The sequence below is a fragment of the Euphorbia lathyris genome, chromosome 2, assembly GCF_963576675.1.
Source record: "Euphorbia lathyris chromosome 2, ddEupLath1.1, whole genome shotgun sequence".
NCBI lineage: Eukaryota > Viridiplantae > Streptophyta > Magnoliopsida > Malpighiales > Euphorbiaceae > Euphorbia > Euphorbia lathyris.
In genome coordinates, this window is record NC_088911.1 from 141,982,082 (window position 1) to 141,994,396 (window position 12,315).

The window sequence follows — 12,315 nt, forward strand, 5'->3', positions numbered from 1 at the left end:
TTTGTCATTATAGTTTATTCTCCATTCCTATACTGACTTTGCCATCGGAGCTTCCCCCCGTCGAACCCAACGACGCCCCCCCGCAGGTAAGGATTCCGATCAAGAATTCTACACCAGTTATCAATTGGTGCGGTGAAGGTGGAAGTCCTAATAAAAAAAAGACTTAGTTCACGATTACAAAAATGGCAAGTGGAGGGTCTAACCCCACAACTGGAATTACAACGCCATCAGTACCTCTTTCAGCCAATCCCTCTACAAGCACTGGTCTTCCAGACCCCGATGCGCCAACTATGCATGGTGAAGGGAGCATGTCTCCAGAATCCTTTTGGGAGATTTGCGCAAGTACTGTAGGGAAAGAACATGGACCCGTTATGGAAGGCCGGTTAAGGGCTAATATCGCTAACCTGGACGTAGGTGGAAACACGACAGGGACTATTCCTTCGTTAAATCATAATCATCCGCCTAGACCAACCATATCGCAATGGCAGAATGTCTACGCTAGACCTAGAGATTCCTCATTTTTTCTCTCTCAACTCGTAGATTCAATGATCATCAATCCAGGGCTCGCTAGCAGCCTGCCATTAAATTGGAATTTGTTTCCCGATTTACCCGAAGGAAGCCGCAGGAATGACCCGCCTCCCTTTGGAAACGCCACAAATCCAGTGATCACTATTAGTGAACCTCAGACGCAGGGAGGGACATCGACGGATCCAGGGCGACATAACACAGGGATTGGTCATCCGGAAGGCAGACGCAGTGGTCATCCAGAAGGCGGACGTAGTGGTCACAGACGTAAAGGACGATCCAAATCCCGTTCTCATCACAGACGTCGAACTAGATCCCCCCGTCGTGGAAGATCGCCCCCGCCTCCCAGGCAAGGGGAGAATGAGAACCGGGCAGAACCGCCACACTATAACATGCAGCATCTGCCACCGAATCCAGGAGGAGGCGGACGGACTCCCCCAAGGGGACGTGGCAGTGGCGGGAGACGGTCACCCTCGGATCCATCTTCAGGGTCCAGCTCCTCTTCTTCCCAACGAACTAGATCTCCTAGCAGAGGACGCCTAAGGAGAAATCGAGGTTCTCTAGCGGATCAGATTAGAGCAGAAATACAAAGGCAGAATGAAGAGAATGCAAGGCATAATGCATACGCCAATCGAGATTCGCCCTTCACAGCATGGATTGAAGCCGAGGAAATTAATAGGCATTTTAAGATTCCCAACATACCAGTCTACTCCGATGAGGATAATCCTGAAGCCCATGCAAGGAAGTATCGTATGTTGCTAGGGCTTAACCGTGCAAGTGAAGCAGTATTGTGCAGGATGTTTATCACCACACTGAAGGGTCCAGCCTATGATTGGTTTCAATCTCTCCCTTCAGGATCGATAGATGGTTGGGATCAATTGAGTAGGGAGTTTTGTGCCAAATTTGCAGGATGCATTCCACCGGTGGTAAAATCTCGGAAGCACTTTAAGTTAAAGCAGAAGCCAAACGAGTCCCTTCGAGAATATGTTGACAAAATCAACAAGTTATGCATTCGCGTTGTCGATGTGGATCTCTCCATGGCTGTAGAAGCGGTAGTAAAAAACACAACTTGCAAGAGTTTGCAGGTGGATCTGATCAGAAACAAACCGAAGACAATAGCGGAGCTGATGGAAAGATGTAAAGAGTTTATGGAAGTTGATGACATCCAGAGGGAGTCAGCGTCTCCCCCAAAAAAAGAGAAAGGCGAATCCCGAAAGAAGGATAAAGAAAAAGAGAAGATCCCTGATTCATCCTCTCGAAATAGACGAAGAAGCTCCAGAAACAAATCAACATATACGCCATCGTTCACACCGTTAAACGCCTCCAAAAGTGAAGTGCTAATGTGGATCGAGAACAGCCAACACAAACGGAGCATTTCATACCCCGGGCCAAAAGGGGGGAGTACACCAATACGGGGAAAAATCCCAAGAATTATTGCAAGTACCACAGGAGGAATGGTCACAAAACGGACGCATGCTGGGAGCTGGCTAGGGAGATAGAAAGGCTTATCGAGAGAGGAAAACTGAACAGGTTTGTTCAGAGTGATAAAAAAGGAGATAGCGATAAACTAAGAGATGATCCGGAAAAAAGACAAAAGGAGTCATCAATGTCATCGCGGGCAGACCAGGATACCAGCCCACGGTAAAGAAGGCAAAAACCACTGCTCTGGATAGAGCATCACTTAACCGCCCCTTTGCAGATGTTGGTCCGGCGATTCCCCCACACGCAGATGCTCTCGTCATCACTATGGTAGTAGAAGGATGGGAAATGAAGAGGGTGATGATAGACACTGGCAGTTCATGTAACGTCATCACTAGGGGGCATTCGCCAAGCTCAAAGTTGATCCTATTTAGATCGAAACCGTCATCGTAGATATCCTGGGAGTAACAGGACATATGATCCAGACAAAGGGACAAGTAACGCTAGAGTGCGAATTGGCAGATGAGGATCAGGTATGGAGGGGAGACCTAGAGTTCTCCATCATAGATGGTCAATTGGCGTACAACATCATCTTGGGGCTGTTGGTCCCTAGTAATTAGTTCCAAGGGGGGGTTAGGAACTAATGTAACTTTTTCGCTTTTAATTATGCTGACTTAATGTTATTTTAAGAGTTTGATAACTCAGCGTGTTGGTCAGCACGGGCGTTTGATTAGTCAGACAGTTTTAGTTCTATGCTGACTAAGACTGCTTGACTTGAGAGTTAGGAATTGACACTTGAAAGGTCAGCTTCCAACTTAGCACTCAGATTTACTCAGTTTCACTTTTAACAATTCATAAGCTGAGTAAATACAACAAACAACACATGCACACATATATATATATATTGAGAGAGAGAGTTTAGAAGTTACTCAGCACGACTTATCCTGGTTCGGCCTCTCTGCCTACGTCCAGTCCCCAGTTCCTCCTGGGATTTTCAATCCAATACTGAGCTCTTTCAAGGTAGAGCACAAACCCGTTACAAGGCAGTGAGTATGCAAGAGTACGTCCTCTATTCGTCTACTTAGCTCCTACTAAGTACTACAACCCAGCACTTAGATTTTTCTACCACCGAATACTTACAACCAAGTACTCAGCTCAATACTCTCAATATTCCTATTGATCACACACTTGTTCTTTTTCAACTAAAGAACACCTTAGATGATTACAAAACAATCAATCTAGCATTTACACAGAGAATAAAAAAGTTGGTGTAAGATCTTTTTGTATTTGAGTGCTTTTCAGAATTTTCTCTCTTGTATTTTTCTTTTTGTGCTTGAGCAAATGATCCAAGAACTATCATTGTCCTTTTATAGATGAATTTCTGAAGATTGGATCATTTTGAATTGGTTTAGCCGTTGTGTCCAAAACGGCTCTTTTAGGAGACAGCTTCTGGTCAGCTTCAGACTGTTCCGCCATTCTCTTCTTCTGTTTTCTTCAGGCGTCAGGTTTTGTCTTCTTGCATCAGACTTGTCTTTTTGTGCCAGTTGTCTTTTACCAATAATCCATAGACCCATGATTCTTGGAATGAGTCTTCTGTGTGTTTTCGAGGCTTCAATTATTGGTGCAGAAGATTGGCAGACTTTGTCCTTTAGTGAACGGGTCTTTCATGCTGTCCTGACTGTTACTCAGCTTCATTCGTTATCTTCGAATGTTCGACTTCCATGCTGAGTTCCTTCTTAGTCAGTTCCGTTCTTGTTTATTCAATTCTGAAGAAGTCTTCTAATTTAGTCAGCTTCGTTCAGGCAACTCTGAGAGAAGCTTCTGATGCTGAGTTCTACTTCATTCAGCTTCTATCCTTTCATGCTGAGTTTCGTTCCACTCAGCTTTTGGCTTATGCTGACTTTTGACATATCTTACTTTATATATTTTTGCACTCAATATTGAACAAACACATTAGTATAATTAAATCAAAGCATTTAAATTTAATTGCCTTTTAATCATGGATGATTTTGTCAAATCAAAATCTTGTGGAAAGGTGTTTCAACAGGGGCGACCTTTCATCTCAGAGGTGGCGGCTCTCATATCAATACGCCATTTGACGATGTACATCCCTACTGCCAAAGGAGGTATGATGATCAAAGGTAACCAGAAAGTCGCTCAAGAGACATACTCTGCTTCCTTATCAATTCGCCCTCAGACCAAGGATGATGAAGAGGACGAACTTGTTACAACAGCCTTTGGAGATACAGAAATGTTCGTCATTGCAGATGGTAAACAAGTACGAATCGCTAAAGGGCTGAGAGTTGAGATTAAGGAAGATGTCACGAAGGTTCTCCTTGAATCAAAAGACGTGTTTGCATGGAAGGATGAGATCCTTACAGGAGTAAGTCCAGACGTGATCACTCACAAACTCAATATTGCTAAGGATGCTGTCCCAGTAGCCTAGAAGAGAAGGAATCATGGTCCGGAAAGGCAGAAGGTGATCGAAGAAGAGATGTCCAAACTGAAGAAGGCAGACGCCATTAAGGAGGTTATTTACACACAATGGTTGGCGAATGTGGTCCTAGTCAAGAAGGCAGGCGGATCGTACCGCATGTGCATCGATTTTACGGACCTGAATAAAGCTTGTCCCAAAGACAACTACCCACTGCCTTGCATTGATATCCTAGTTGACGGTACCGCAGGACATGCAGTATACTCCTTCACAGATGTGAAGTCAAGCTATCACCAGATCCTCATGGAACCGTCGGATAGAATCAAAACTTCCTTTGTAACTCACCAGACGACCTATTGCTTCAAGGTCATGCCTTTTGGGCTTAAGAACGCTGGAGCTACCTACCAGCGAATGATGAACAAGATATTTGAAGGAAAGAAGGGTGACAATTTCTCAGTTTATGTGGATGATATGATCATCAAGAGTACCACCATGGAAAAGCATGTAGAGGATATTAGAGAAATTCTGGGAGTCCTTCGCCATTACAACATTAAGCTAAATCCGGAGAAGTGCACTTTCGGAGCAACTTATGGAAAATTCCTGGAGTATATGATCAGTAAAAAAGGGGTGGGTCCCAATCTAGATAAAATCAAAGTTGTGCTAGATATGAAAGCGCCACAAAATGTTAGAAAGGTTCAACGTCTCAATGGGCGGATCATAGCGCTTGGCCGATTCATCTCATGCTCTGCTCGTAGATGCCAACCTTTTTATGAAGTGATAAAAAAAACAGAAAGCATTCGAGTGGAACGAAGATTGTAAGCAAGCTTTTAAAGGGATCAAGCACTTCCTTTCAGAACCACCTCTAATGAGCAGACCTTTGGAAGGTGAGAATTTATACATGTACGTATCTGTTACTGATAGGGAAGTTTGCACAGTTATGATAGGAGAAGAAGACGGCCAACAATACCCGATCTACTATGTAAGCAAAGTCTTAAAGGATGCCGAAACTCGGTATTCGAGATTGGATAAAATGGCATTGGCCGTGGTCACCACTTCGGTTCGCCTGAGGCCTTACTTTCAAGCACACACAGTCATTGTTCGCACAAATATACCTATGAGGAAGGTATTACAAAAACCAGAAACTTCGGGGAGATTGATGGAGTGGGCGATCCGCCTGGGTGAGTTCGACGTTCGTTACGAAGGCAGATCCGCCTTGAAAAGCCAAGTCTTGGCAGACTTTGTGAACGAGTTCAACGAAGAAGGGATGAACCTTCCTAAACCGAAAGTGGAAGAGTGGACAATGTATACGGATGGTGCTTCTTCAGCAGAGGGAGCAGATGTAGGTGTAGTAATCAAGGGACCTCACTACATTAAGTTGCATTACGCTACAAAGTTGGGGTTTCCCGCGACAAATAATGCCGCAGAATACGAAGCTTTGATACTGGGGCTACGCCTGCTGAAAGAGATCACGCCAGAGCGAGTTGTGATCTATAGTGACTCTAAGCTAATGGTCAATCAGGTGGTCAAAAACTTTGATGTAAAAGATGAGATTCTGGTCAAATATGTCGAGGAGGTTAAAAATCTGTTGAGCCAGCTGGAAGTCAAAGAAACCAAATGGGAGCTGGTTCACGTGTTGCGAGGATCAAACACTGAAGCAGACCACCTGGCTAAACTAGCTTCAAGCAAAGATCAGTGGGCGGACCTGCAATGCCCATTCGAAGTGAAAACTAGACCGGCATTCGCCTCAGAAGTAATTGCTCTTCTTACATCCGCTGAAGAAGATTGGAGATCTCCGATCCAACAGTATCTCGCAAACGGGACTTTGCCTCAAGACAAAGAAGAAGTCAGGCGGACGGTAAGAAAAGCTGCATACTTCTCCATAATAAATGATCAACTGTACAGGAAATCTTTCGGCCACCCCTGGCTAAAGTGCGTTACGACGGATGAAGGACAAGAGATCCTTAAAGAGCTACACAAAGGTGCTTGCGGGGCCCACGAAGCATCTGCCTCCATTTTGAAAAAGTCCAGATTATCTGGCTTTTATTGGCCCACGGCGGAATTCGATGCTCAGAAGTTGGTGGAAACTTGTCATAATTGTCAGGTTCATGCAAACGAGTCTCACACGGCTAAGCACCTTCAAAAACCCATCATTGAGGGACGACCTTTCGCCACTTGGGGTATCGACATTGTCGGTCCTTTTCCCCCTACCAAGCGACAATGGAAATATGTTGTAGTAGCTGTGGATCACTTTACAAAGTGGGTAGAGGCCGAACCTGTCTCCTCTATAAATGCAGAAAGAATGGTTGAGTTTATCAGGAACAACATTGTCGGAAGATTTGGAGTCCCCCACACGATTATCACTGACAATGGGATGCAGTTTAATTATGGAGAGTTCAGAGCATTCTGCGAAAATCAAGGCATTCAGAACAGATTCGCCTCTGTTTACTATCCCCAATCCAAAGGGATGACTGAAGTGACAAATCGAACGATCGTCAAAGGCATAAAAAAGAGACTGGGGGAGTATAACAAAAAATGGGCGGATCAGCTAATGAATGTCCTATGGGCATACAGAACCACTCCTCGAACCGCAACAGGTGAATCACCATTTGCCCTCTCTTATGGTATCGAAGCCGTGATCCCCGTAGAGATTCAGGTTCCTAGTGACAGAGTTTTGTTCTATTGTGAAGACAAGAACGACCAAAGATTAAGGGAAAATCTCGATCAGTTGGAGGCGAAAAGAGAGAAAGCATATGCCCGAATGGCCGCCTACAAACAGAGGATCGCAGCCTATCATGACAAACACGCCAAACTCGTGGATCTAAACTTAGGAGACTTAGTACTCCGAAAGGCGGACAAGATTCAATCCACAGAGGGCAAAGGAAAGTTGGGAATCATCTGGACAGGGCCATACAAGATAGTCACTAAAATTGGACCCACCACTTTCAAGATCCAAGACATGGAGGGAAACATATTACCACAGACGTGGAATATTCAGAACCTCCACAAGTATTTCGCCAGAGAGTAAAATGTAACCCAAGTCCTGAGCACTCTTTTTCCTTTAATAAGGTTTTATCCCATGTGGTTTTTCTTATTAAAGGTTTTAATGAGGCTCATCTATAGGACCAATTTGCTGTAATAAGGCGAATCGCCATTCAATAAAGTGATATTCTCGACTTACAATTTCTTTTTTAAGTATTTTTGCAGCAATATAAATATTCCAAGTTCAAAAAAAGGGGGAGGCAACAAAAGGCATTCCCATAGTAGAATAATGCCATCATGAGCATGACTACTTTCTCCTCAAAATAGGAGAACAATAAATCTCAGCAGCGGATCAATTTTTTATCACCGCCAGAGATAGGATTAAAACATTTCTTAGACGTGAGATCTTTACATCCTCAAACACTCTTTCCAAAGAAGAGTTCCAAAGACCTAAGGGCGGATCGATTCACCTCAAAGATGGGAAGCAAATCGATCGCCTACGGCAGCTTAACTTCCTCAAAAGGAATAAAAAGCTTCAAAAAGCCTCCAAAAAGGCTCACACTCCAAGGTATGGCTGGCCACCTACCTTGAACAAAATAAAAACCTAGAAACTTACTTGCTGAAAGATATAAAGCGTAAAGTACAGTTAATGGTTAGAAAAGGGAATACTCAAAGAGTGATAATTGTACTTAGTTACATTCACAAACAAATTAAACATTTATAGAGGCATCCGCCCCAGTAGCCTTTTCTAAAGATGCACCCTCTAGAGGAGCCTCATTCTCCATAGCTACGATTCCCGTGGAAGGAGCCGTGCAATCAATCACTACATCATTGGCTTTGTCACCCGCCTCCTTAGACACTTTATTGAGATCCTCCGATTCAAGGTCAATAGCTGGCTTACTCTCCTCACCAGATCCAGTCATCTCCTTTTGAATTTGATCCCGGAGGAAATCTTTGACGTTCGGTATCCTGTCATACTTAATACAATCCTCAACCTCGGGGACCATATATTCAAGATCCACAAAACGGATCTCAGGGTAGACAAGCCTAACATAAGCCATGATCCGCTCGCCGTAATAATAAGCACGGCTACCCGCCATAATCTCAGAATTCAACAAAGCAGCTTTATGGTCCCTAGCATCCTCCTCCATCTTCTCCTTCAGCTTGCGGATCTCAGCATCCTTGCTTTCGTTCAGCGTGATGGCAGCAGTAACATTCGCACTGACAACAACAAGTTCCTTCTCTAGCCTTTTTATGGTGGCTTTATCCGCCACCCCTTGAAGTAGATCCGCCTCCATAGCACACATATGCATGTACGCCTGGCAATGCAAGAGACAATTAGGAACAAAATCTCCATCATAGAGGATCACTATTTCATCCAAAATGTAAGATAAAGAAAACTTACAGAAAGGAGATCCCTTTTTCCCATCTTGGCATGAGCAGATCCGGAAAATTTGTCTTGACTCTCTTGCACTTCCCCAAGCTGACCGAGAGCTTCATCAAAGTCATTAATGATCGACTCATTCCTTAAGGATCCCTTATCACCATACTTGGTGAACCAATATCTTCCCAAATCAGGCTTAATCACCTATGCAATAAGGGAAAGACTTAGACCAAAATCTATAGTGGAAGAAAAAGCAATGGAAATAGACATACCGGCCCCTGATCCGTCTAAGGCTTTCCGGTCCTCGGGGCATCCGCCAATAGTTTTGATTAGGGGTGCACATGGTCGGTTAACCAGTCCATTAACAAAAACCATTAACCAGTCCATTTAATTCGGTTAACCATATTTCGATTAATATAAATTTCGATCGATTAACCTATATTTCGGTCGGTTAACCATTAATGACTTTTCGTAGCAAATATCACTTTACTACTTTAATTATTCATTTTAAAATAAATATATAATTTTTTAAATATTAAATAAAAATATGTAACTTCAAATTTAATTAACAAAATTGCCAAAACAAATAAGTTTTAAGTTATTTTGATATTTTTAACTTAAAAATTAAATATAAATGTGTATACTTATAGATTGATAATTAAATTTCTACATATATTTGTCGCACCCTGGCTTCCGGTTTTTTACGCAGGTCGGGGTGCGTGGCCGGCTCGATCTACCTTTCTAATTGCTTTAAGGTTTCGAGTCGCCACCAATCATCACTTGGAAATACGTGTATGCGGGCGTGATTAGTCGCCCTATCTGTTGGGATTGACTCTGTATGTTTTGGTTTGGATAAAGATGGTCTTCGCAGAGGTTTAAGGTTCGTTTTTCCGGTTACGTGTAGGGAAGAGATATGATCTCACCCTACCCCGCCCGACGTATCGGTACTATTATGATATTACGTGTTTGCTATTTGCTTTGCTTTGAATTGTCAATATAAACTAGGCATTTGCGCGTGTTTTTGGTTATTTTAGCATTTAATTCTAATGACGTTTTCACATCGATTAGAATTAGTTTGGTTATGAATTCGGACAACATTTTTACATCGATCCGAATTAATTTAGTTATGATTTCGGATGACGTTTTCACATCAATCCGAATTGATTTGGTTTATGAATTCGAGTGCCGTTTTCACATCAATCCGAATTGATTTAGTTATGAATTCGAATGACGTTTTCACATCGATTCGAATTAATTTAGTTATGAATTCGGATGATGTTTTCACATCAATCCGAATTAGTTTAGCTATGAATTCGAATGACGTTTTCACATCGATTCGAATTAATTTGGTTATGAATTCGAATGACGTTTTCACATCGATCCGAATTAATTTGGTTTATCGATTCGGATGACGTTTTCACATCAATTCGAAGTAATTTCGGTTTATTATATTTCAAGATGACATTTGAAATAAATTTTATTTTGGTTTGAAATCGTGTACATCACGCACATACGGGGCTTTTACATTTATTTCACGAATCGGAAAAATTAAACAAATGGGGATGTAATTAATTTGTAATGAAACGAAACGGATGAATAAGTGATTTTCATTAGGCTAAATCGGTCCCAAAAATTTGATTATTCATCAACAATGATAAGAACGAGCTAAGCATATAATTTATAATCGCTTAATGAACTAGTCTCGTCCCGAATTAACCCGTGTCTTATACTCGGAGGAAATAATCTTAATTATCTATATTGTTATTTTTTTTAGCTCAATTTATTTACGACGTCAATAAGAGTTAATTATCACGGATTACCGATACACAAAACCGTGCAATTAGACTAAACTAGTGTTATTAAACCAAGCTTAATCTAATGTAATTAGATCTTATTTAATAAATCATAGTGGGCTTCCATTTACAATTTCGGCCCATCAAAAACAAGAAAAAAAAAATCAAAAGACCCGATTACTAATTAATCTAGGGAAAATTACACAGAAATTCATCTTTTAAAAACTATTTACAACTATATCAAATCATAATTTTAGATTATGTCAAACTAGTAAAATCAGTCCTTTTAATATATTTTAAGGATTATAATTTATAAATTAGAAGTCTAGAATATATTTTTTAGGGTTTATGATTTATGAATTGGAGTGTAGAATTTTAAAATTATAGTATAAAATCATAATATATAGAGAATAATGACATATTAAGAATTAAGTTTGGTAATATGACTTAGTTGTAATTTTGTACTTAATTATGATATTCATGTATTTGACCCATTAATCTACTTCTAATCCCTAAACCCCCCAAATTACTAATCTATTTCCCAACTCTTCTCACTTCTCTCATTTTCGTGATTCTTCTTCTCTCTACCCACTCTCCTATTCCGATCACTCACCTCCCTTCCCTTTTATCGTGATCGGTTTCCTTCGCCGGTCGGCTGGATTCCGGCCAGATTTCTTACCGTTCTCACTCTCCTCAACTTTCTCTCGGGTTCTCCTAGACGGATTCCATGGCATTGTTTGGTTCTAATCAGACCTCCATGAGTTCGGTCGGACGATTTCGGGCTTCCGGCGACGGCCGGTTTACTCTGAGGATGTCCTTGGTTGCCTGAGGGGTTCTAATCGGCCTCTGTTCCTACATACAAGGTAAGATTACGGTTTGCGCGCTCTCTCTCCGATCTCGGCTTCTATTCTAGTTTATTGCGATTTCTATTCTATTGCCCCTGATTTGAGATACTTGTTGTGTTGGCTTGGATAGAGATGGGTATTTGACTATATTCGCTGGGTTTGGGATGGTTGTCGTGATGTTTATGGGATACTTGGCTGTGTTGGTTCAGTTTCATGATTTCCTCCCCCATTCTAGCCCCTATTTTACTTGTCTAGGTTTGATTTCTATGTTGAAGATGGCCCTTTGAGACTCTCAAATGGATTTCTTAAATGCAACCAGGGCCCTTATAGGCCCTGGAGGGTGTTTGATGTTTATTTTTTTTTGCGTTGAAATGGAGTCTCAAAGTTGCATAATGAAAGTTTATGATGTCTGATGCTTTATTCTATGCTCAAAAATGAAAATGAAAATATGTGATAGATTGATGTTGCAGAAGAAAGAAAAAGAGATGCTTGAATAACCTTGATTTAATTTCTGGATTGTTACAATTGTTTGGGAGAAAAACCCTTCTCCTTTGAGGAAGCTTTGAGAAAGCTTCGTCCCTTTTCTTCTGAATTAGAGTAACATACCCTCTCTTACAGTGAGCAAACTCTCTCTTACAGTGTAAATAACTCTCCCTTACAGTGTTTTTTTTCTTCTCTTCTACATTGAGATTACAGAAATTTTCTCCCCTTTTTGTATTACAGTGATGAAGCTCTTTTCAGAATTCCCCCCTCTTTACAGTGATAGACTCTCTCTATTTATAGTAAGAAATTTGCCTGTGAATTATTGCTCATCATTTTTCTTTATTTCCTTCTGTACCCTTGAGGGTTGTTTCGTCAATCTGTTTGCCCCTTTTCCCTGTATTTTGAAATTTCTGGATGCCTGCTGGATGAGATCATCTCTGTTGAATTATTGAT

General features: G+C 41.6%; 1 protein-coding gene across 2 annotated transcripts; it reads right to left on the minus strand.

Annotated features, from left to right (window-relative positions):
• Window positions 1-7,603: 7,603 nt before the first annotated feature.
• Window positions 7,604-12,114, minus strand: LOC136220185 (uncharacterized). Of its 2 annotated transcripts, none has more exons than XM_066007938.1 (3): window positions 11,878-12,114; window positions 8,763-8,945; window positions 7,604-8,676 (listed from the first exon to the last, which is right to left on the minus strand). In XM_066007938.1, the coding sequence occupies exons 2-3, from the start codon at window positions 8,784-8,786 to the stop codon at window positions 8,068-8,070; spliced, it is 633 nt and encodes a 210-aa protein (XP_065864010.1). In that variant the 5' UTR covers window positions 8,787-8,945; window positions 11,878-12,114; the 3' UTR covers window positions 7,604-8,067. The 2 variants fall into 2 exon arrangements, with proteins under 2 accessions (XP_065864010.1, XP_065864011.1); XM_066007939.1 differs by lacking the exon at window positions 11,878-12,114 and adding an exon at window positions 9,014-9,363.
• Between the last annotated feature and the right edge of the window lie 201 nt (window positions 12,115-12,315).

What these genes read in the sequence shown, in the direction of transcription:
- LOC136220185 (XM_066007938.1), bottom strand. Translation starts at nt 8,786, where the DNA reads ATGGGAAAAAGGGATCTCCTTTCT. An exon ending in GAAAAAGGGATCTCCTTTCT is followed by an intron (nt 8,677 to 8,762) that starts GTAAGTTTTCTT and finishes TTGCATTGCCAG; the next exon opens with GCGTACATGCATATGTGTGC.